This window comes from Zonotrichia albicollis, chromosome 2 (assembly GCF_047830755.1).
Source record: "Zonotrichia albicollis isolate bZonAlb1 chromosome 2, bZonAlb1.hap1, whole genome shotgun sequence".
NCBI classification, from domain to species: domain Eukaryota; kingdom Metazoa; phylum Chordata; class Aves; order Passeriformes; family Passerellidae; genus Zonotrichia; species Zonotrichia albicollis.
In genome coordinates, this window is record NC_133820.1 from 48,534,301 (window position 1) to 48,558,678 (window position 24,378).

General features: G+C 40.3%; 1 protein-coding gene across 9 annotated transcripts in view; it reads right to left on the reverse strand.

The window, feature by feature from the left end:
• The window catches only part of GRM5 (glutamate metabotropic receptor 5), a 245,439-nt gene extending 231,823 nt beyond the window's left edge, over positions 1-13,616 (reverse strand). Inside the window, exons 1-3 of one of the 9 annotated variants that reach the window (XM_014266184.3) lie at positions 13,371-13,616; positions 5,006-5,103; positions 3,306-4,182 (exon numbers count right to left, since the gene is read on the reverse strand). In XM_014266184.3, the coding sequence (XP_014121659.2) occupies positions 3,306-3,984 (679 nt within the window). In that variant the 5' untranslated portion in view covers positions 3,985-4,182; positions 5,006-5,103; positions 13,371-13,616. Of the gene's footprint in view, positions 1-3,305; positions 4,183-5,005; positions 5,104-11,818; positions 12,295-13,103; positions 13,240-13,370 lie in introns of those variants that run through there. The other 8 variants (XM_014266182.3, XM_074535114.1, XM_014266183.3 and 5 more) reach the window with 8 other exon arrangements.
• Positions 13,617-24,378: the final 10,762 nt, after the last annotated feature.

The following is a 24,378-nucleotide window of genomic DNA, read 5'->3' on the forward strand; positions in this document are numbered from 1 at the left end:
GTGATGATAATGATTCCTGACAGAGCCAAGAAAGACAGAGTTACAACCCAAGAGTAAGACTTGCAAAGATTTCTGATTGGCCTACGTAAAATACACTACAGAAGTATGACTTTTTTTTAATGAGAACTGTCATTCATTTGTTGCTCACATTTTCCATTGAAGGGATTGAAGAACCTTTCTTCTCAAAATTACAAGAGCTATGCTGACAGCTGTCCTTGATACCTTCCCATTTTTAGGAAAAAATTTACTTTTAGAGGTTGCTTGTAAACCTGGAGGCATCACCTAGTTTAAATTTTAATGCTAAATGTAAAAGGAGTTAAGTTTACAAGAATTAATATTTTTTTGTGTATTTTAAATCTGTAAGACTTAAGTAAGGATTTAACAACACAACTTCAGATCAACCTTCCAAAACATTAATCCACTGCAGACAAAGATAATTAGTAAGTTCATAAGGAAAGATTCAAACAAAAAGCTTTTTATTATGTAATTGTTGATGTATGCCAGGCTTTTCTTACAATAGACCCAAAAGAGACCTAAAAATTTATCTGCTGATTAGACTACCAAAGGAATGAAACTAATAGGTTTTTCATGTCTCTTTCTTGCTCTCCATCCAGCTTTGGAGGAGAGGATTCACCCTCTGCATGGAAATCATTCACAGAAGCTAAAAAACATATTGATCAGAATGATCATAAAGATCAGAATAATCTGGTTAATAAGCAAATTAATGAATGAAAATTAGTTAAAGATAATGAATGTAGCTGGTCAGAACTACCTTCTATGTGCGAAAAGCAGGACTACCTTCTATGGGATCTTCTGGGATCCTATATGAGTAAAAATCTCAAGGAGAAGGATTCAAAATTTTTTTGTTTGAAATAATACCTGTAAATGTAGGACACTGAGTTGAGTGGCATATTTAGAGTGTTGTAAGTTACAAGATGCCACAGTAAAATGAAAAATAATTACAACATAAATAAATAAATAATCTCTCTTTTTGCTTATTTACTCAATTCCTTTTCTTTATCATTAATGTATAGGGGTTTTTAAAGGTAGTTTAAAAATAATACAAGGGATAACATGTGCCACAGTCCTTAGAAAGTGCCCTGAAGATCATACATTGCCGCATTTCAAAGAAGTATCTTGATCAGCTAGTATTTTTTTTATTCCATCATAAATACCATCGGTTTTATTTTGTTTTACCTGGAGAGTCTATTCATTTCCATTTACTTGGAGAGTCTATTCATCATCCTTACCAGATTGTGCAACTGGATGATAGGATCATAAGATTGACCCAAGTTTAATGTTCTTTCACTGAAGTCCAAAATTATATTGCTGTAAATATGCTATGAATGAGGTGTCAGGTTTTAACAATGCTCCACCTAGCATATCCACTTTAATAATGGCAGAAGCAGGCACATGTTGTGCTACATATATAATTTTGTTTTTCTCCTTCTTCACATTCAGTTCTTCTCTCATTTACTTCTCATCTTGCCCACAGCATCTGTGTCCCACTCCAGCCCTTGTGTCCCTATTCTCTTCTTTCCAGTGCAGAGTACAAAGTTCCTCTGCTGTAAGATTAACGTGCTATATGCTACCATCTGCTCCAAAGAGTGTCCTCAGAAAGTGGAAAAAGTACATATTTTCACTCTGTGAAGTATCAGATTTGGATATAAGCATGACTATTCCCACACTGAATATAAAACCATCCCATCTCAATAAGGAGAGGTGTAAAAGTTGTTCATTGCAAAAACTAGATGAGTCATCAAAAGTATTTGGAACATAAAATCTTATGCTATTGTTAGTAGCACTATTTTTGGCCATGATGTTATTCATACATGTTTGTGAAGGGTAGGCTGCACACCTAACCATGCCAAAGGCATCAGCTGGTACAGAATACCCTCACTACATGATGTCATGAAGAGTGACTTATACACTGTTTTGAACACTGAAGTTTTAGATTAAACTGTTACTGTATTCATGCATCCCCATACAAAAAAGGTTCAGCTATTTTCCAGCTCTCACTATCATAATGAAAACATGGTTGCAACAATCCACATGCAAATTTGAATTTATTTTTTTTTTAATACTGCAGAATAAGTTCTCTGCATATCTGTAGGAGGAAAGACATCTTGACATTATACCGTTGGACCAGCATCTCCTCAGAAGGGGCTCTGAATAGTATAAAGCCTGCCAGAGAAACATACTCAGTGTGTGGGAAGGACAATCTGCGCTCTATTGGTTATAATAAAGCCAGCAGCATCTGCCACTGTTCAGCAACGTCAGCGCCACTACTCAATCTCTTAACATTTTTCATTCTCAGTTTGTATTCTGAGCCTGCCATTCAGCATCTGTCTATTTGAGCAGAGGCAATGTGGTGAGGTCTTAAAACCCATCACAGAATTTAATTCCATAAAACTCCTTAAATGGTGGTGTCATTAGGCAAGGCTGGACGAAACTTGCTCTTAAGACAGTATCAAATTCTAGTCACTTCTAGCAAGATGAACTCAATTCTGTCAGTATAAAGAATAATGAAATCAAGTGCACTTTTCCATTGCATTTCCCTTTAATCACATACTCTTCTGAGTACTGGGTAAAAGGCTTAAGCTCTATTTCACATAAGTAAAAAGAGGAAAGCAATTTAACAGACAATTCTGATCTTCTGGACACCTGATGGCTCATAAATGTGTGAGTGAATTCAAGGAAACTTCCCTTGCTCCGTCCCAAAACCAATGCCTATAGGCAGAGGAAGAAGTGGTGCAATACTCCATGGAGTACTGTAAAAAGGATAAAAAATATATATATATATTGAGGAGCTGGAACAACTTGCATTCAAATATTAGTCAGAATTGCCGGTTTTTAAGTACCTGTGCCACTCTGGCTCAGACATTAAGCAGGAACACATTCTGACTCAAATGATGATTTAGCTCTCATCTGTACTAAGAAGACCAGTTGCTTTCTCTCTATCCATTGATTCTAAAATAGTCATAATTATTATTCTACATATTAGCAGATAAAGAAAAATAAATAAATGTGATCTAAATTAAATTAAATTTGGAGAGTTCAGATCAAGCACTTTTACCAATGAGTGGCCCTAGAGCACACACCATCCCGTGTGTTTTGGCCGTTGACAACATGATGCTATTTCAGACCCAGAGAGAGCATAAAGTTATTATTAAGTAAAGTAAAAGTCTATACTGTTGAGAGCTGACTAGCAAAAATCCAACAACATCAAACTATCATCATCCATCAATTAGACCACATCAGAGTATTTCAAAGGCATTTTTATGTGCTAAAAAGCAACCTCTTACCTTCGGTGTGTACAGCAGAAACGTAGGTCCAGTTATAGCGTTTGACAATGTCCACCATGGCCTTTGCTTGCTGTGCATCAGAGGGCACCACTCTCATAAAATACTTGAACAGAGTTTTGTCACTTAGGTCCATGCTTGTGGCAGAATAAGCAATCTGAGGTATATTGAAAAGCTGCAGCAAGTTCTGGACCTGGATAGCAACGGAGCTGGAGCCAGGCCCAATGACACCAACTATGGGTTTCTTGGAGCGGAAAGACGATGAAGATCCATCCACACATCGCACCATCCCTTCCTCTTCTTCCGAAGATATGAGAGAGTCCCTTATAAACTCAATGCTCTGCTCCAGAGCCACAGCAGAATGCCAGCAGGAGTCCCTTATTTCACATCCTAGTGTTATATTTGGCAACAGTGTGGGGTCCAAATTAATTCTGTCAAGGGTATGTAGCATTGCTTCCACTCTCTGAATACCATACTGCTCTCTTACCTCTCCACATTTCCTCTCATGAACTTTGTCAACAGTTGGTTGGTGATGGACAGAGAATAGAGCTCCAATGATAATATCACCAGGCATGTGTGCAACCACTCTTCTCTCATTTGCCTGTGCTGAAACCAAAAGCCCAAAGTTCCCGCAGACATCTTCCTTCAATAGCAGGATTGCAAGGAACAGCAAAAGGACCATTTTAGGAAATTTTAGGCTGGTAGAGACAACATGATGGAAAAAAGTTGGAGAGCTGGTAAAAAGCAGTTATCAAATCTTCTGGAGAGGAGAACTATACTGATTGTTAACCAGGAGTTGGCATCTGTTCTCTAAGGAGTCACCATCATCTCCAAGTGGACAGCTATGCAGAGCTGCGCATGAGGTCATAATCCTCATACCCTTCAAAAATTAATAAACAAAGAAAGATCTTTAAAATTATTTATAAAGTCAGCAAAATATATCATATATATTAAGATACAAAATCTTACAATCTTTTCTAAAATTGCACCTATTTCTACAGTGATCAATGCCTGTAATACAATGTCTACTGCATAAGCTTCCTTTCATCGTTTTCAAGCTGGAAAACTTTATCTCACTTGAGTGTTTTCCAATCTTAGGCTTGTACTTCTGCCGGTTTAAATCAACTTCTTTCTTTTTGACAATCACATTTAAAAATTCTTTGGGGAAATGTTTTCAAATGCACAAAAGACTGGCAAGTATTTAGTTCTACAGAAGAAAGTTTTGCAGCTACTTCTAATACATGTCTTAGAAAACAACTCCCTTTAATTTCAGACATTTTCTATATCTCTAATATACATATGTCACACTAATGTACCCTGGACTGCACTCTATTATCCGTTCTAGCACTAGGAAATTGCTGTTGACACACAAAGCTGTTATTCTAAGGAATGCAGAATGTATAAATCTGTTTTTAGTTTTCAAAATACAATGCAAAATAAGTTGGCTTTTAAGCAAGATTAAGAAAACTGTTTTTATTATTAACATTTATATTTGTTTTAAGCAAAGAAACAATAATTCTAAACCAGCAAAGCAATGAAATTATTTTCATCATTTTACATCCTTACTTCAAAAATCATCAAAAGGCAATTTGAAAAATCCTTATACTGTACATAACCCTACAGACTCCACTGGTATCAAGAAGTCAACACAAACACTGTACAGAGGAACTAATCCTAAAAAATATTTGATCAGCTACATTTACCTATAGACTGAAATGCAATCTGCATCATCTTCACTGTTGCTGAAGGATAAATAAATAAATAAATCAGCAAACACTTCACATCTTGGGCTGTGGTTAACCTGTGGAACCAGAAAATATATTTGAGAATGCTCTGCACCTGGCAGTGGATTTACAGCAGAAGGTTTCAAGTTTTAAATATAGTGCCTAAACAGTTGTTTGCCAGGTCTTGATCCCTGAGCACATAAATACCATCTCACCTGCCAGTGAATACATTGGTAGTACAGAAAGGTAAGTGCACTTTTATATCTAAGATGCTGAGCTACATAGGGAACCAACATGCCCAATTTAATTTTTAACAAAACAACTGCAAAATTCTGGGGAAGACCCCAGTCTCAGTTTTATTGACATAAATATTTTGATGAATTAAAAAAAATTAAAATTTCATACATTTCAGACACCACCAATCACTTCTAATTCATTAACAACTAACAGGTCCTACATGTTGTAAAGTAAGAGAAACCATCGCAATTGGAAATCTACCTCTGTTTCTTCGAGTTGAAAATCTCACAGGATTTTAATCTTGAATTTACTAGCTAGTTCATTGTGTATAGTGACACAGTGAAACTCTTCCTGATTCTGAAGATGAGACACACAAATATAAAAATATTCTTCTGCTTGATGCTAGGCTTTCTCTATTTTACCAAGATGTATAAATTATAGATTATTTTCACAGAGGAGTGAGTGAGTTTTAGGGAGTATTCCCAAATAAAACACAAATCCTTAGAAAGAGAAAAGAATTAATACAATATTTAAATGTTAATTGGAATATTAATAAGGTCATATAATATTAATTTTAGAAATATAAAGTGACAATAATAAAATAAGTTTCAGACAACTGTAAAACACTTCAAGAAGGTTTGGTTTTTTTTCATTCTGTGAAGAGTTGGGTTATCAATACTGCAACCCTTTGCCACTAAGGAATAACAGCAATTCAGTTCAGGTTAATTAGTCCCTAATTACAGACTATCACTATTGCTTATGTCTTGCAATTATTTATTCCATCACTCTGAAGTTGGTACCATATAATTTGAAACAGTCAAAAGGATGAACTACAGGGGATATCCTTGTACAAGATCAGAGCTCTTAAATTCCTATACCTTTAATTAATTGAATGTGTTATGACTTCAAAATTTTTAAAATTATTTATAAACTTACCAACATTTGAACAGAAGTAGTACTCTGTTACTTAACACCATGGATACTTATATTTCTGAACTTCTCAAATTAAGGCTACGTATCCAGAACACAAGTATATATAGACAAGTGCCAGCTCTGTTGCAGACCGTAACTGGATATACAATTAGATGTCTTTTTATAACCCATCTGCCTTTGAATCTGCAGATGTGCAAACAGAGAGTTCAGGGCCTTGGGGTGAGCTTGTGGTACAAAAAAATCTAATGCACCATTTTAATTCTGCTACTAATATTCATCAAATTTTTTGGTCTTGTGTTTATGGATTAAAAATTTCCATACAGGATATATGAGAAAGAGAGAGAAGGAAGGCCATTTTTATCTTCTTCCCTCCAAAGAACATCTGTTTGCTCTTCTCTGCTTATAGTTGTGTCTATCAATACAAAATTACAGGGTAAAGGGTGAGACAAAGCTGAAAGGCTCCTTCATGTTTCTGGTTCCACAATATTAGAATATGTCATAGCTGGGGGATTTCTGTTTCTGAAAACAATAAAACCTTTCCCCTCCATGGCATCCATGGGGAAAGAAGGGGCCAGATAAAGGCTGCGGCTGCTCCACAATAAATGAACTGTCTTCACTAGATTAAAGCTAAGGTCAATTTACTTGGGACTTAAAACTTTCCTAATTACACTGAGAACACTCCTTCTGTTTTATAGTATTGGGCTTAGGATTCACATCCAAAGCACTTGAAGTCAATATTTTCACAATGTAATGAAACAACTTGGAATTTATATTGACAACTATTTCAATGTATTTGTGTTGCATAATAGAGATCTTGTTCTCTGGTCTTGCACTCATAAACTTAAGAACAGAATGGTTGAGGTGGAAAGCCAGTTCAGGAAGTTACGTGATCCATTCCCTCTGCTTACTGTTAGTTCAATTAATACACATTTCTTAGCTTCATTCAGGTTCTTAATATCTCTGAGGGTGGAGAGACAGAAACATTTTTGGGCAACCTGCTTTACCACAGTGGCAGTAAGAAAAGATTATTTATATATATATTTAAACAGAATTTGCAGTGTTTCAATTTGTGTTTATTGCTTGTCGTCCTTCCGATGGGCACAGCTGGCCTTGCATGAGAATATATAATCCTGAGAATAATCAGGTAACAAATCCTATTCCAGGCAAAATGGTTGAGCAGAGAGCTGGTAGACTAAGCACACTAATGATATTTCCTGGAGAAAGTCTTCCTGAAGAGAAGATGGTCAAGGGAACTATTCAAATATACAATTTCACTGTGCTTCTCTCCCAAAAGAATCACATACAAGTCCCTTCATGTTTTGATTACAATTCTCTCTTACTACAGGCGGCTTATTATTACAACCAGGATGAGTACTAAAACAAAATTAAGTAAAATTTCATAAGCTTAAATATAACTCTTGTTTAATTTGTTAGAGATAATCCTAAAGGGAATTTGACATGCCGTAGCCCTCAGATTGAGAACAGACATATCAGTATTTTCAAAGACAATGAGCTCCTGAGTGCATGCACAAAGTAATGGGAATTGCTTCCCATTTAATAATTTATCTGTTTTGTTTTCATTGATGGACAACATTCACAGCACTTATGATCACATTTATTTTTCACACTGTTCAACTTCTTCATCATCAATGTACTTATCCCAAATTGACAGAACCATAAGTGAAATGGAATCGGGTACTTAATTACTGGCGTGTCAATGTTTCTTGCTTATTTCTGTTATGGATTTAACTATAAACTTATCCTGAAGTCACATGCTTTAACAATAGAGGACACTTTGGTCTCAGTCTTTTGCTCCACTAACCTGAGGCTTGGAGCAATTGCAGAAGTAGGACAGAAAAATAACACTGCCTATGAGTCCTTCATTCAGTCTCGCCTCAGACAAAAGTTTACATACTACCTAGATGACTGAAGACACAGATTTGATGAAGCACTCAACATGTTCCTGTGACCTCTGTTCTCCCTGGCAATCCAAACTTCATGCCAGACTCTGTCAGAAGAAATTCTCAGCTGCTCCCTTAGGGCAGAGTTCCAGCTACTTCATGTTGAGGTTTAACCGAGTAGAAAATGAGCATCTGTAATATTCCATGAAACATCACACTAATCTTTTGTTATTAAAAATATATAAATCTTTCAAAATTATACCAATCTCAAACGCATGTCCATCAGTACTTGCAGTCTGTAGAGACCAAAAGAAACAAAATGCACTTTAATATCTAAGGGCATTATTAAACAACTTGATCAAAAAACAGACTGTGAGCAGCGGTTCACAAAGAGCTGATTTTTCCACTATATTTGTGGCTGAGACTTTATGCAAGGGATGCATCTGACTGTTGTTAAGGGCTTCTGCTCCTGCAGGTGTAAGTGTGTTCAAAGCTGCAGGGTGACCCCCTTTCCTCCGGGGCTTACATTATTATAGCAGCGCCCACTAGCGAGCCCGCAGCGAGGCACCTGCGCTCTGCAATCTTGGCACCACGGCCTCGCACAGGCAAAACATCCACCCGGCCCGGGGAAATTGTTTTATTTATTCTCATCTGTATCATGGGGGGGGAGGGAAATTTAAAAGGGAGAAGTAACAACGCTTGTCTTTGGGTTTCTTGTTTGTTACACTTTCGTAAGTTTTCAGCAGGCTTGTTCACAGGTTCTGAATCTTCAGGCAGATTTAAGTAATAAAAATAAAACATCAGATTACTTAATCAAAGAACAGTGTTGTAATAGAACTCATGACCCAGTCCAGAGAAGCACTTAGGAATATGTTCTGTGCTTCTCAGAAGAAGAGTATTATTGGTCAAATGTCTGTAAAGACTTATCTAAAGTTTAAGGTTCTCCTTAAAGGATTTTTAGGATCAGAAAAATCACAAAAACTAATGTCCTTAAAATCCATTCACTTGTAGTGACAAAATTTACTTATATGTTATGTTTGTATAACTTTAAGCCATTGTACCTGCTGATCAAATGCTTTCCAGGCATTCATTTACTATACCTACCACAATTAATTTAAATCCATCACAAATTAGATAATACATGTTGATATGGATCAAATCAGTATATCCCGAGAAATCAACCTATGTTTTGTCATCAGAGAAGACAAAACCATAGCACGCGGCAACTAAATTTCTTGTTCAGAGTCAGTCATATCACTTCTCTCACAGTAAAGATCTTACAGTAGCAAAACATGAAACAGCCTTAGAAACAGTTACATAAAGAGAGCAACTTCTCAGTTCATCTTGATTTGGACCAGTTTTAGGAGAAAGTACACTGAGGATGCAAAGCTTTGCTGAGTTTTGCTATGGCATTTCAAACTCCAAGCATTGCATTCAAACTATTCTGGGAATCTATCTCCCAACATTCTGGGGAGGCTCATTTTGCAGAAGGAGGTCCCCCCTACCAATTCCTCAGAGGTAATGCACTTTGGTCACACAAAAGCTGACGCACTCAAATTTATTTGAAAATATTAAAATATGAGCACCCTGTTCTGAGATTCCTGCTGTGGTTTCTTTTTTTCTGTGCACAAACAAAATAAAACAAACAAAAAACCCAACACCAAGCTAACATTTTTCATTATATTATCAGTTCTGCCAATTCCAGTGGACATTAGATCAAGATTTTTGACCAAAAAAAAAAAAAAAAGAAAAAACCAACCCCCCCTCAAAAAAAAAAAAACAAAAAAAAACCAAACAAAAAAAAACAACAAACCAAAAAAACTGGCTTTATACAAAAGGAGAGACTACAAAGCAGTTTTCCATAATTCCACTTAGAAATATGAAAAAGCTAAGCAACAAGGGAGAATTTTCACCATTTGGTCAGAACGTCCACTGGAAATGACAGACTGAAGTGTTGATCTCATTTCTTCATTGCTAATAACCAGAGAATGCTTTAATTATCAACAAGATCCTTAAGAATCCCTGGAAGTTCTTCACCATGTTGCATTTACACACACTTTCAGGTTGATGAAACAATTTTGGCTTCAATATGTAGGTGCTTAATTTCCCAGGGAAACTTGCAATGGTCTCTGTAATTTTGCCAAATGTACCACGTATTGCTGCTGTTACCAAAACCCACTTATACCATGTGGTGCAGGAACTAATAGACCAGGTGTGTTTTCATCTATAATCCTTGACATTTTAACAATCAATAAAACTGCATGGGATGGAGGTGGTGATCAAGAGAAGGCAATAGCAGTTTCAGAAAACATTTTCCAGCAAGTTGCAACAAGAGTGGTTATGGTGGGATGCCACTATGCCAGCAATGTCACAACTATGTAGGAAGATAAAATGACACAAAAGCCATATAGGGACCCAAAAATACTCTGTGAACATTTGAAAGAATGATTAATACTGTGATGGTGTTACATAAATATTAATATGTAGTCAAAGTATTTGAGAATTCGCAAAAGATTAGCATGCAATAGAAATGTTTAGATATATGGTAATCAAAAAAACCGAGTCATGAGGAATTTAAAGAGCCTGGCAATTAACTCCTCTATACATCTTTCCCTTTCGGCATTTAGAGCTGTGTATTTTTAAGATGATTCTCTGCCACTTTTGAGACGATCCCCTACTTTGTCGTCAAGACTAGGAGGAAGAAAAGTCTTGGCTCTCCCTGCACCCAGTCACCTCCTCCCCATCACCGGGAATGGTTTCTCAGGGCAGAGATGGGATGTGAGTGGGGCTGGCGGGGTGGCGGGGCCCCAGGGTGCCGGACGGGGCTGCCGGCGGGCAGCGGGCAGCGAGGAGCGGTCGCTGTCCCCGGTGCTGAGCACCGCCCGCCGCCCGCGTTTGTCACCAGGCAGGTCTGAGGATGGGGGAGACAAAAATAAAACAAGCTAGAAATCAACCGGTGGTAAAAAAATGCCACGGTGGTCACATTTGGCACGTAGGATCGCATTTTTTACTAATAAATGCATAGATCTGGGTCTTAGAGAAAATTGCTGAAGGAGAATAACTCCCAACATAGCTACCTGCGCTGCCACAACTGAGCGGCTCTGCACACAGACAGACATGCATGTGTGCATCCACACTGGTGCTTAGGTCTCTGTCTGCATGCTCGGCTAGGGCTATCACTGTCCCCTTCAACCCATAATGAATCATTTTTGCACGTGGGGGGATTAGCTTTGATTATTAAATAAGTAACAGACGGGACTTGCTGAGCAGAGCCAAGTGATTTGTCCCAAGGTCACACAGAAAAGTCTATGGCTGAGCTAAGCCTGGCTGTCTCTGGAAAACAAATACATCCCCGTTTCCATTACATCTTCCTAGCAAGATAAATCCCCACTTGTCAGCAGAGGGACCATACCACACATCACCAAGCCCAGGTATGACAGTAGCCCCAGTCCCTGCAGCCCCACACAAATCATGCTCCTCGGGAGGGATCAGCGCCAGCTGCCCTCCAGCTCCCTGACCCCGTGATGCCCCTGCAGCCCCTAGAGAGGTACCCCACCAGCTGGCTTGTTGGTGCCCCAGGAGTTGTGCTAGTCCTCCATCAACCAGGGCACCGAGCAAAAGCAAGGAGGGAAGCAGTGGGGGAAGAGTCCCTCCTTCATCCACAAGGTTTCTGTCCACAATCCAGGGCACATAAATACCCTCTCCCAACCCACAGCATTACCTTGTCAGTGGCAGCAAGCGCTTCTTCCCACAGTGGTGGCAAAATAGTCCTTTTAGTGGCAATAATTAAGACAGGTAGGGGTAGGCACCTCCTATTTTCAGCCACGGCAGAGATAGCACTCCTCACACAGACCTTCTGGAGCTGAATAATCCTCAAATGCCTCTGCAAAGATCACCAGCAGGTGAGCCCCACTCGGCTGGCATTGTCACTCCTCCAGCTATGGGCACATCCTATTTTCTTCTGATCACAGGCAGTTGCTGAGGACCGAGTACCCTACCCCCGCAAATGCATGCACATACACGCCATGCAACACGCTGTTCTCTCAGCATCGCCCAAATCTCATTTGCAAGAGGCGTGAACGGTGCCTGGATTTAAGGGAGGGGGAAGGCATGAGGAGGAGGAATAAACAAACAAACGATGAAACAACAGATGGGTCTTTGCTCTCTACCACCACAGCCTTGGTCTTCCTAAATACTTGCTGCAGCCTGACTCACCTGCTTAAACACCTCCGCCCTTCCTCACATTTGCAATCTCTCTATGTTTATAGTGAGGTAGCCCTACGTTCTGCCCTGTGAGGAAATCTCTCCAGATGCTCTGAAGGTTGTAAGGTCCCTCTACAAAGCGACCCCTCTCTCCCGCGCTAGGCTCTGGCAAGTAAGAAAGCAGTAATCGGTTCAGAGCAGCATCATCCAAAGGCAGAAAAAAAAAAAAAAAAAAACAAAAAACAAAAAAACCAAACCGATTTAAAACTGAGCCGCGGGGAAGAGTTTACCCCTGCGGTACCGGCGACCTTTTGCGAGCTGCCCCCCCGAAGTTTGCTGTCTGTCCAGGTCGCGGTGCCGGGCTCCCGGGCGCTCCGCTGCCCCACCGGGCTGGGGGGCGAGGGGGCTTTTTGTATGGGCGAGCACAGAGCTTCAGCGCAACTTTTTAGTGCCACCAAGTGGCACAGATCCCTCCAGGAAACCAAGCAGCATGCCAGCCTGGGCTCTGCCTGCTGCTCTCTGGCAAAGGGAGAGAAGGGGATGCAAGAGCAGCCACCAGCCCTCTACAAAAACATGCACACGCAGAGACGAGAATATCAAGCAAAAAGGAGGGAAGGAAGGACAGGTTGCCCTCTCCAGCCCTCGCCCCTTCGCTCGCCTGCAGGGTGACAACACTGGGCACGGCGAGATGAGGAGCGGTGCCCCCGCCAAGGGCAAAGCGAGCTGCCAGCCCCTCCGGGGGAATGTGTCCCCTGCTCCTGTCCCCGCGGGCTGCCCCCGCTCCTCCCTACGGCAGGTGTTACCTGCAGCCATCCCTTCCTGCCCGGCTCTCCGCCCTCGGGCATCCCGGGCTCTCTGGACCCAGAGGCTCTGCGGTTCCCTGCCAGCCCTCTGCTTCCTCAGCCAGCATCCCTGGACCGTATCTGCAGACCTAGGGACAGGCTTTTTATTTGCCTACATTCTGCCCACAAGCTCGGTGCCCTCCGAGCCTTTCCGCTTCCCCGCCCTCCCGCAAATCCCACAGCAACACTCTCCCTGCTGACTACCTGCTGCCCGCAGAGCGCGTTTACCTTTCCTCGGTTAACCCTTCCCTTCAGAAGCCAGTCGAAGCTTCACCTTCTCCTCCGGTGTCCCTGCATTTCCCCAAATCCTCTCCTCTCCCTCTCTCCCCCGTTTCACAGCTCAGCCCCGCACACCCGGCTCCTGCTTCCATTCACCCCCAGCCATCCCGCATGGCACCGCTCCGCTCCGTTCCTCCGCCGGGGTGGGCACGACGGCTCTGAGCGGGGGCCAGGCGTGGGTGGGTGTGAAAGGTCCGAGTAGCCTGAGCCCTGACAAACTCAACACACCCCTGCAGCCCTACTGCAACAACAAGAAACACCAAGGAAACATCACAACACAATGCCAGACAGAGATCATGTCTTTATTTAAAGCTGTTCTTAGCAAAAAAACAAATAAATAAAGTAAAATGAATTAATAAATAAATAATAAAGCAAAATGCCATTTAAGTAAGAGCTGATCTGGCGTTTAAAAGGCTGCTGACCATTTACCAGGCTGTATTTGCAAGGAAGGATTAGCTCGCGCATCCATTTTCAAGAATTAACAGTCTTTCTCTGTCACTGCTCCACAGCTTGACAGTCCCTGCTGGTTCTCCCCTCTTTGAGTTGCTTCTTAAAATATTATCTCTTTTTATTTTTTTTAAGCAGCTGCTGAATGACCCAAATCCCAGCCACTACATGATGTGGCTCCCCCAGTGCAACTGCATTGCCATGTCCAACCTGCACTATGTCCTCCTCACACCTCTGCCTCCCTGAGTTAACTTTGATAAAGTGGCTAGAGCACAGAGGAAAAGTCTTACTATGACTCCATCTGTGCCCCTAATTCCCTGTGTTCCCTTTATTGCTGTCTCTCTCCCACCAGATTACCAGTTTGACCGCTTCTTTCAACTCAGATTGTGAAGGATAGATATCCCACATGTCCTTACCAGATGTGGAATATGGCTTCTTTCTCCTTCACATTATCCTTCAGTCCCATCCAGGGCCTGGCTGGGAGCCCATCACCTGGCACCTGCTTCATACCCTTACCCAGCTCTCCTGGCTCCTTCAGTCATGGAAGCCTTGGAAAAGGCCAGGTCTTGAGCAGAGAGCACTGTGAGTGTATGTGACTCTATCTCTTTTTTTCCTCTATACAGTTCCAAGAGCTTTTGTGCAGGTGCATAAAGGAATCAAGGTGGGTTATTACATGACAGGGTACACCCCAGTAGTTGCCATTTCTGTCACTGCCCTGGTGGGCTGACAGGTAAGGAGCATCTTTCTCTTCCTCACTAGCCCTTTGCTTCTGTCAGACACTCATCTTTCTGATTCTTCACACTTCTCTCAGACTCTCTTCTTTCTCATTAACCATGTGCTGTGAAATGGCTAGAAGGTCAGGAGCCTGGAGACAGAGGAAAAAGGGACATATATTTGTGGAAAAGCACAAGCAGACAGTAAGAGGTGAGGCTCGTGTCTGTAGAAAGGAATGGTGAGACCAAAAGCAAAGCGGTATTGCTGTGCACAGGGGTCTGGAAGGAATCAATGCGGGATGAATTGAGGCAGAGGGGAGGTGCCATTGCTTTGCTGGGCTGTCACAGCAGTTGTCTGCCTTCCCCTGGGACTGTGTGTGTGATGAGGGGGTTGGAAAGCAGGCACATCTCATTGGCAGCAGAGACAGCCAGCTGGCTGCCAGGGAGCAGGGTGACCCCGGCAGGAGATGGAGAGCATCCCCACACAAGCAGGACACACAGATCTGGGCAGAAGCAGCCATAGGGGATGCAAAGCAGCTCCTACACACACATCCCCAAGGATTCCCCATGAATCACAGCCCAGAGTCAGAGTTCATTGTGCCAGATGTTTGGAGCAGCTGGATCAAAGATTAAAGGAGGCAAGCAGAATGGATGGGGGTGGCCATGGCATTTGCATTCCTAATGCCTCTCGTTGACCCTTTAAACGGGGTCCCAATAAATACAGACATATAAAAGGTCCTTCTCCTTTGCTCTCTTTCTCCCCTTTCTCCCCTCCTCCCTTTCTATAATTCTCAACTATTTCACAGAACCCATTAAATTAGCTGCTGTCTTCTCTACTGATGGTAGATTCAGTTTCACCTACAACCAAGTTTTCCCTCCTATTTTGATACTATTTTTAAAGTTAACAAAAAGAAAGCTTCCCCTTCCTGTTTGCAACATCACCAACAAAAGATAAATAAACTGGTACCTGAATAAGGAGACATAATGACTACAATTTACAAGCCCAGTATTGGTAATACTCATTACTTTTGTGGCAGTAGCACCTATAAATACTAACACATTGGCAAGGCTGTACATTTGCTGTATCTCTGCACTCTGAGGAACTTGTACATACAGAAAATTGCAGGGGGAAAAAGAGTATGAGTAAGCCTGGTATAATCAGTGTCTCTGAAGAGCATCCAAACCACAATAACATTTTAAGAAGAAAATAAGGAGGCTAAGGGAATAATAATTTGGATTCTTCTCAGCTCCACAATTAATAAACCTTGTGGGACACAGGCAGCACAATCAAAGTGTGGACAAGAACATGCTGTTGTATTGACCAAATAAGCCAAGTGTCTGCTTTCTTGCAAAGTAATCTCTAAAACAAAGGAAAAAAAGGAAAAAATTGATATTCTATATTTGTATGTATATTCCATGTTTATATATGCATATATATATATATATATATATATATATATATATATACATATGGCAGTGTTTCCTCCTTTTTGGATAATATGGAATAATCCAACATGCTTATAGTTCATGACATACATAAAATCAAGAAAATTACTCTTGCCTCCCTAGCAAGTATACTAATGGTAAGTCTGTTATGTAGGAGACAAGAGAAGGTGCAAAGTATGATGTGCAGCACATATTGAAAGAAAATCTAGCCTGCTAGGGTATAATAATACTTTTAGTATCCTTATCCTTACTTGATGTTGTTCTTCCAGCCTTGAGGAATGCTAGGGCCTGATTTTATATGTTTCTTTTGTAGAGATTTATGTATAAATTTCAAATTCACCTGAGAGTTCTCCTAGTTTCAGCTACCATAGGGTTACGTTCTTAGTGGCAGTTGCATTGCTGTGTTCTGGATTCAGAATGAGATATTTTGAGGTTTTGTTTATCCTAAGTCAAGGATATTTTTTCTTGTCTATTGCTCTGCCGCTGCATAAAAGAAATTGGGAGAGAACATAGTTGGGACAGGTGACATGAACTGACCAAAGGGATATTCCAAACCATAGAATTGTCCTGCCCAGTAGGTAAAATGGGGGAGTTACCCAGAAGGGGAACAAATCTGGGGTCAGGAAGAGGGGTCTGACATTGGACAGCAGATGGTGAGCAATTGAATTGTGCATTGCTTGAGTTTTCCCAAATTGTTATCATTATTATCATAATTTACAACAATAACCATATTTTACTTGACTTTTGATTATTAAACTGTTCTTGTCTCCACCTTCAAGTATTATTTTGACTCTCCTCCCCATTCCACCAGACTGGGGGGAGGGAAGACGGAGGCTGAGTGACCAGTTGAGTGGTGTTTAATTTCCAGCTGGGCTTAAACCACTACAGAGTGAGTACAGAAATATTTTCTTTTTCAGGGTGCAGTTCATGCGATCTACCTTAAACATTTTGTTTAGGATGACAAAGAAGGAGACATTAAGATGCATCCACTTCTCATCAGAGATTCCAAAGTGAATCTATTCCTCAGAGGTATATCCATAGCTTGAAAGCACCAGTGTGCTTTCAAGTAATCTGACTATTTTTTCACTCTTGGTTGTGCATAGGTGTAAAAGAGACAGTGAAATACCAAATACTTTAAAGACTCTTCTAGTTATGTGCAAGGAAGCAACCCAGGTCTTAAAAGCTGGGAAAAGTCAGAAACTCCAAACTGAACCTAGGTCTAAAATTCTTTCACTGTCATTCAGGCCCCGAGTAAGGATTCTAGATTTAGATTTAGAATCTGAAATAAGAAATGCCTATAAGATCGTGTTTGGCCTGACTCTTATGCTCATCATTGGAAAACAGGACATGAGAGAGGAAGACAGAATACAGAGCTCTTAGAAGGATGCTGCAAGAAGAGTGTAAAAGGGGAACAAGAATTTATCTATGGAGATTTAAGTGAGTAACAGAGTGCATCAGGTGTTGCTAAGAGATTGTAGCACACAAATGTCCTCAGATTTACCCACAAAAAATTATTTTAAGAGAACAAAGCCAGTTTTCAGGACATCTGAGTAAAAAATGAAAACCAAATGATTGAATTTGTCCTAGAAAATTGTTCTATGTGTCCTCCCTGTAGCTCCTTCTTGGCACTTTCTAAGGAATTAATTTCATGTCTAAAGTAGCTGTACTTGCCAAAAGGGGTAAGTGGAACTTTTGCAGAATTACAACTCTGGTTCACATTAGTAGGAGTATTCAGGGGCAGTAACTTCAACTGCAAAGGTTTGGTTTATATTCATCTTTATTACTAAGGATATTATCCCTATTATTAAAGTTAAGTTTCCTGTTGGTTCAAATGTTCTAAGCATTTTTAACTTTATAAAATCAATAAAAATGTGTTAGATTTACCTAATTTCTTCTTGCTTCCTTTGTTATTTCCACTTTCTTGAAGTATCTGTGCATTTTATGTCTACCTATTGTATCCTATGCTATTCCAATCACTATATTCCACCAAAGAATTGTAGCTCAGTCATCAAGAGACTCAAAACTGGTGTGTGAGGATCTTAATTAAATGCAATCAGCATGCATACATTAAAAGGAGAGCTTAGGGTATAGTCAGGCCTCCCTATTAATATTGAGTGAAATACATGACTCCAAAACAAAAATAAAAAAGTAAAATTCGGTAACACTAAGGTTCTCAGGAAACTCCACACCCTACAAAGATGTTTTTGTCTGTGCTGAAAAAAAGCGATTTAGCCTTCTCACATCATTCAAAATGTGATGCTGCTGCTCCTATTTCTACTCAGCAAGTTCCAATCTGAGTGGGGGAGTGCTTATAATGAAGGCTGACAGAATGAAACCTCCAATTATGCTGCAGTATGATACACTATCTTCTCTCTGCAGTGAGAGTAGAATATTGAATGAGTGAAACCCAACCAGTTTTGAACTCATGTTTTGAACTCGTGCCTGATAACCCCAGTTGGGCATCTTCAGCTGAACACTGGGGAGGCAATGGCAATGGGGCTATTGTGTTGTGAAGTCCCCAAATCCACACAAAATGGGATCCAACTTGTGTCAGTGCTATTGACTCGTGTGAATACAAGGCAGAGAAGTTCCTGGTTCTGAACTGGATTCTCCTCTGGGGACTCTACTCATTCCAGGATCCAGACCTTGCACCCATGAGAAAAAATGATATCGGAGATAAATATTCTTACAAATCCATTTTATTCATAGAATCATAGGTGTGGTGCAGGTGTTGGGAGGGATCTTAAAAATAAAAATCATCTCACTCCATCCTCCCTGCCATGGACACAGACACCTTCCATGAGGCCAGGCTGCACTTAAGCCCATCTAGCCTGGTCTTCAGCACCTCCAGGGACGGAGCATTCTCAGCTTCCCTGGGCACCCTGTGTATATGTCTCACCACTCTCACAGCCAAGAGTTTCTTTCACATTTCTTAATCTTCCCTCTGTCAGTTTAAAAGCATTCCCCCTTATGCTGTCACTGAATATCCCTCTAAAAACCCCCTCTCCCTCTCCTTAGTTGTCACTTTAGTTACTGAAAGTTGCTAGGAGGTCTCTCTGGAGCCTTCTCTTGTCCAGGCTTGTCGACGGAAGGAGACCAGGACATCAGTTTGATCATCACAGGCCCAGTTTTATTGATCAGCACAGCGGGTTAAATACAGTTCGTAATTAACTTCATGCATATTGCAAAAGTTGAGCTCAGGATTGGTTAGTTACATATCAGCAGTTACACCTACTTTTACATTCCTATGGTCCTACTTTTGATACTTTCTACATATTCTTAGGAGATATTCAGGACTACTCTCTACTCCCTTTCTCCATGTTGCAGCAAGGCCACTGATTGCAAGCTACTGACATCTCCTTTCAGCTTGCTGACTGCTGATTTCTCAGCTTGACCAGTGGCAATATGTCAGCATAGCCTTTCTCAGCTAACCAACTATTAATAAAGCTCTCCACATTAAAGCTCTCCACACAGGCTAAACAACCTCAATTCTTTCAAACTGTCTTCACAGGAGATTTGTTTCAAACCTCTGATCCTTTCATGGCCCTCCTCCGGACACACTCCAACACACCCATGTTTATCTTGGAGACCTCAGAGCTGGATGCAGAGGTGTTAAACAACTCTGGTCCCAACACCTGTCCTTGAGGAACATCACTTGTTGTTGGTCTCCACCTGGCTATCGAGCTGCTTACTGCAGCTCTCTGTAGCTATATGACCAAATCCTTATCTCCTGAGTGGTATACCTGTCAAATTCATGTCTATCCAGTTTAGAGACAAAGATGTTCTGCAGGACAGCATCAAATGCTTTGCACAAGTCCAGGTAGATGACAGCAGTTGCTCTTTCCTCATCCAACAACACCACTGGCGTGTTGTTAGGAAGCCTTCAAATTTATCAAGCATTTTCCCTCAGTGAAGCCATGTTGGCTGTCATCAATCGCCTCCTTATTTTCCATGTACCTTAGCATGGTTTCCAGGAGGATCTGCTCTATGATTTTACTGGGCACAGAGGTGAGACTGACTGACTGGTGGTCTCCATGGTCTTTATTTTTTCCTTTTTTAAAAATGGTGCTTAGTTTTCCTTTTCCACTCACTGGATTGCCATATGTTCTCACATATGAATCTGTGCCTGCTTCTCCCTGTCTATAGAAGACCTCATCTGTTCAGTGTTCCTTGTTGGAAACAGACACCTACTAGAAAATGACCTATCCATGCTCTGCCTCTCAGCCTCTCCCATGAGCTCTTTCATTCTCAGGTGGATTTTCATGTACCCCAGCTCATCACTGACCATTATGGAGAACTGCCCTTTGATTGAAGAGCCACCCTCAGGACTACCCTGCATGAAAATAAACCAAACTGAGTCAAAAGATGGTGAATTTCACCTGAAAAAAACTCTGTCCTCCAGAAGAAAGGGGCAAAATGTCACCACAATGCTTCACACTAATCATCTTACTGGTGTATTTCAGCTGAAACACTTATATTTCCAGCTATTGTTGGCCAGCTGATTCTTCCTGCTGACACATTGATATGCATCCCATTCCCCCTATGAACCAAGGAGGTTGGCAGAAGACCGGGAAACGCATAGCACAGAACAACCTTGCCCTAGCAGTGACACAGGCTTGGATCAGCACATGCCTGCTTGGCAGTTCACCTGCCCCAGAAGGGGACTTGGAGCCAGCTCTGTCTCCTTGCTTGTAGCTATTTCTGTGCAAAATGTCAGCTCAGAACTTGAACTAGTAACAGTGGCAGGGGACATAGACACAAAATTATTTCAGTCCCTCACCTTCTTGCAGGACCAAAAAGAGGGGGAAAAAAGACTAAGGCAAGCAGTAATCTGAGGTGTTGTTTGGTGTATATCTTTAAATTATAAATCCCCAATATTGCTTCCCAAGGTAAACAATTACTGTAGTTACCATAGTAACACCAAGTTGACAAAAAAGTCTTTGTATTTTGAAGATGACTACTTTGTTGATACCCAGCAATGTGGCTGCTGTTCACAAATTGACAGTTTCTGCCAAACTAATTAATTCTCTATGGCCATTGAAGAAGCAGGTGCACCTCAATTTTTTATTGACACTGAGCAAGCTCTTGAATTTGTGAAATGGTTTTGTTTTTGTTTTGGGGTTTTTTTTTTGTATTCCAACAAAGGAAGAGGCTGATGAAGAAAATTAGTATATAAATTATTTCGACCTATAATTAAATACCAAATGCCTTTCCCTTCTCTTACATATTGCTCTGTTTTTCCCTTAGTTAAATCTATCTACACAACAGCCCAAAATTTTTTCTCTGTCAAACTTTCTCCCTTTGACTACCAGTGCACACTAAAAGAAAATACAACTAAGAGAAATGCAGCTTTGTTTTCAAATGGTATGTGACTCTAGACATATAAACGTGCTTTATTGAGACAAACCCACAGTTGACTGGTCATATTCTATTTATACTTAGGGCTCCTCCTAATATCTTTTCTCGATTCTTATTTCAAGATCAAAAGTTTTGCCATGGTAGACTAATGGATCAATATTATGATTGCTGATGGAGCCGAATCATTTACAGTAATGTGTGAGCATGAGCAGCTTGGATATTCAGAGTAGATACATAACAAAACTTTCCTTATCAGACGTACGCTGCTGTGATGTGAATTCTGTCTCTGGTCATCTATACTTCCTTCATGATCAGTGGATAGGAACTGGTGTGTGGCTGATACAATTAGTGTCATAGTGTCATCCCTAAGAAGTCCTCAAGTGAAAGTACCTCAAGATTGGCTAATTTATGAAAACTAGAGTAACTGAGAAGCAGATACCTGCCTTATGAACTCTTAGATTTAAGCCAGATGAACATGACATGGTTTTCATAAAAAAGGAAAACAAGTATTTAAAAAACTGTTTAGTTAGGAAATTGTCAAGACTCAGGTATAAACTTCTTTTTGAAGAGTGACTGAAACAACCACCTGTTTTTTCCTCAGCATGGGCCACTAGCTGAATATGAAGTTTAAATGATCACTTCTCCACTTTTCCTGTGTTTAAACATCAGTCTGTGCATTAAAGTAGCTCAGACACATGGTGTGCTAAAGAACACTCTGAGCTTATTCATTCGTCAAACCTACCTTATTGTGCATATTTCTAATGCAGCTACACCCACAGCACTGAGCTGACAGAAATGCTTATCACAGTGCGGCCCCACTGAGACTCCCAATATGAATTCTCATCTTAAGAAGCCACGTGAAAAATCCCACTGTGGCCCCAAGAAGTTCTGAGACATCATTTCAGGTTTAAATAGGATGGAAAATAAAATAAATAAATGAAAAAAAATTTGTTAGAATCCTATCTCTGAATTGTATGAGCACTTGGATGATCTCTGAATGCAGAAGTAAAAAAAGAATAAAGAATAAGTAAGGCAACAATGAAGGCCTCCTTGTGTTTTGGTAGGAAAAAAATCAGTGTCTCTTCTTTTTTTTTTTTCCCCTCACAGATGCAGCTCTGCTGTGCTTTATTAGAAAACTACAGTAACTATTCCATGTTTCTAGTACAGCTCTAGGGTAGGCCAAATGTTTGCCTTACCTGCATCTCCCACTCTTCTTTGAAGGTGATCATGTCTTGCTAAAACAAAATATTTTTAAAAATTTGGAAGGGAAGTAAACAAAAATCTGCCATTCCCTGTTTACTTGATATGAAACTGAGGTGTGATGAAGATGGGTCTCATAAAGCCATGTAATATGCAAAGCCTGCACAAAGAGAGAAAAATACTTATTCTTATAGAGGTGAATAGGCTTTTGACTGGTTCCAAACCAGTACCCACTGAATAAACAGCATGAATGAAAACAACCTGAAATAATAGGTCAGATCTAAGAAAGAGAAATATCTGAGCCTCTCAAGTGTCTGGAGGAGCTGACCTAGAAGATGGATGGTGGTTGTGTGTAATGCTAAAAATGCAGTGATATCTCTGCATGTGTTACTGCAAGGAAGGCAAAGAGATATTGTTTTAAGCAGAGATAAAATGTTGTGCTGTGTAGAAAAAAGAACCAACCCACAACTCTCACACACAGAGTCAAATTTCACAAGTAAAATGGCCCCAAAACACTGCCTTGTGTGCAGGTCTATTAACTCTAACGAAAAAGAGAAACAAAGCTTTCATGATATGGTCAAGTTTGTTAGGACCATGCTTGACTAGACAATTCCCTTCGGAGTTGATTCTAATACTTCTGCAGCAAAGAACTTCTTTTTGTTAAGCTTTTTATAAATACTGATAATACTTCTGTTCTTTTGACGCTGTTGTTTAGAAATAAAACAACATGATTTTGCTTACATGGAGTTTAAGTCTTTGAAACCAAGGATGCAAAAGCTTTGCTGATGCAATGAGGGAACCAACTTCACAAGACATATCAGCCTAGTTTTCTTTTTTTTCTTCAGTTTTGCACACAAAGAATTTTCAGCCTCTTTGATATTGACACTACTGACCTATTTTGCAGCAAGAGGATACTTGTTAATTCTTCAGAAATACCCTTAATAATTTCAGTAAGAAAAGGAAATAATACAAAGAAAAGGAGCTAAGTGTGGAGGAAGACTGTAAAACAACTGAAGAAAGTACAAACAATTTGGTAATGATTTGCTACATTAAAGAAGATACTGAGAGTGCCTTATTTTCTTTGTGGCCATATTCAAGAAATTCTTTCCAAATGTAGCAAGTTTGTTGCTTGTGTTGACTGAAAATAAATTACTCCTGTAGCCAGAAATGAGTTATTCAAACATGGCTTCTGGAACAAGAAAATATTTTTAAAATACTGTTGGAAAGATGGCAAGAATCACCTACCCATATTCAAGGCTTGCTGTTAAAATTCAGCACCTAGGCCAGCTATCAGATCCACTGACATGACAGCAGTATTCATCACACCTCCCTCTGGGTTTTTGTGATATAGATTCATTACTTTTTTCTATAAGTTTCCTCATATCAAGATATAATATCAAAATGCAATTTAAAAAGCCACATTGTCTTCAAAAATCATGCCCTCTGAAACACAGAACTTTGCTCTGTTGCAGTCCTGTGAACTACAATCCTCCAGGGTTTTAATATCACAACTGTCCATGTAAATTAAGTTTTATGGCTTTACTATGATTTGAAAGCTCTGCAGATTATCATCTTTCTGTGTGACCTTTTCCTGAACCTGATAAAATAATCAGGATTTCGATTTAAGTAGAAAAACAAGATGAGAAGTATTTAGCTACAAATATTTTAAAGCTTGCCTGCTCATCAATTCTGTGCCATCCTCTGGTTTTTGTAGGGGAGAAGTTGAGAAGTCAGTCTTTCCATTTTTGTAGGGCTTTTTGTCTGTTTTTTGGTTTGGTTTGCCTTGGTTTGGT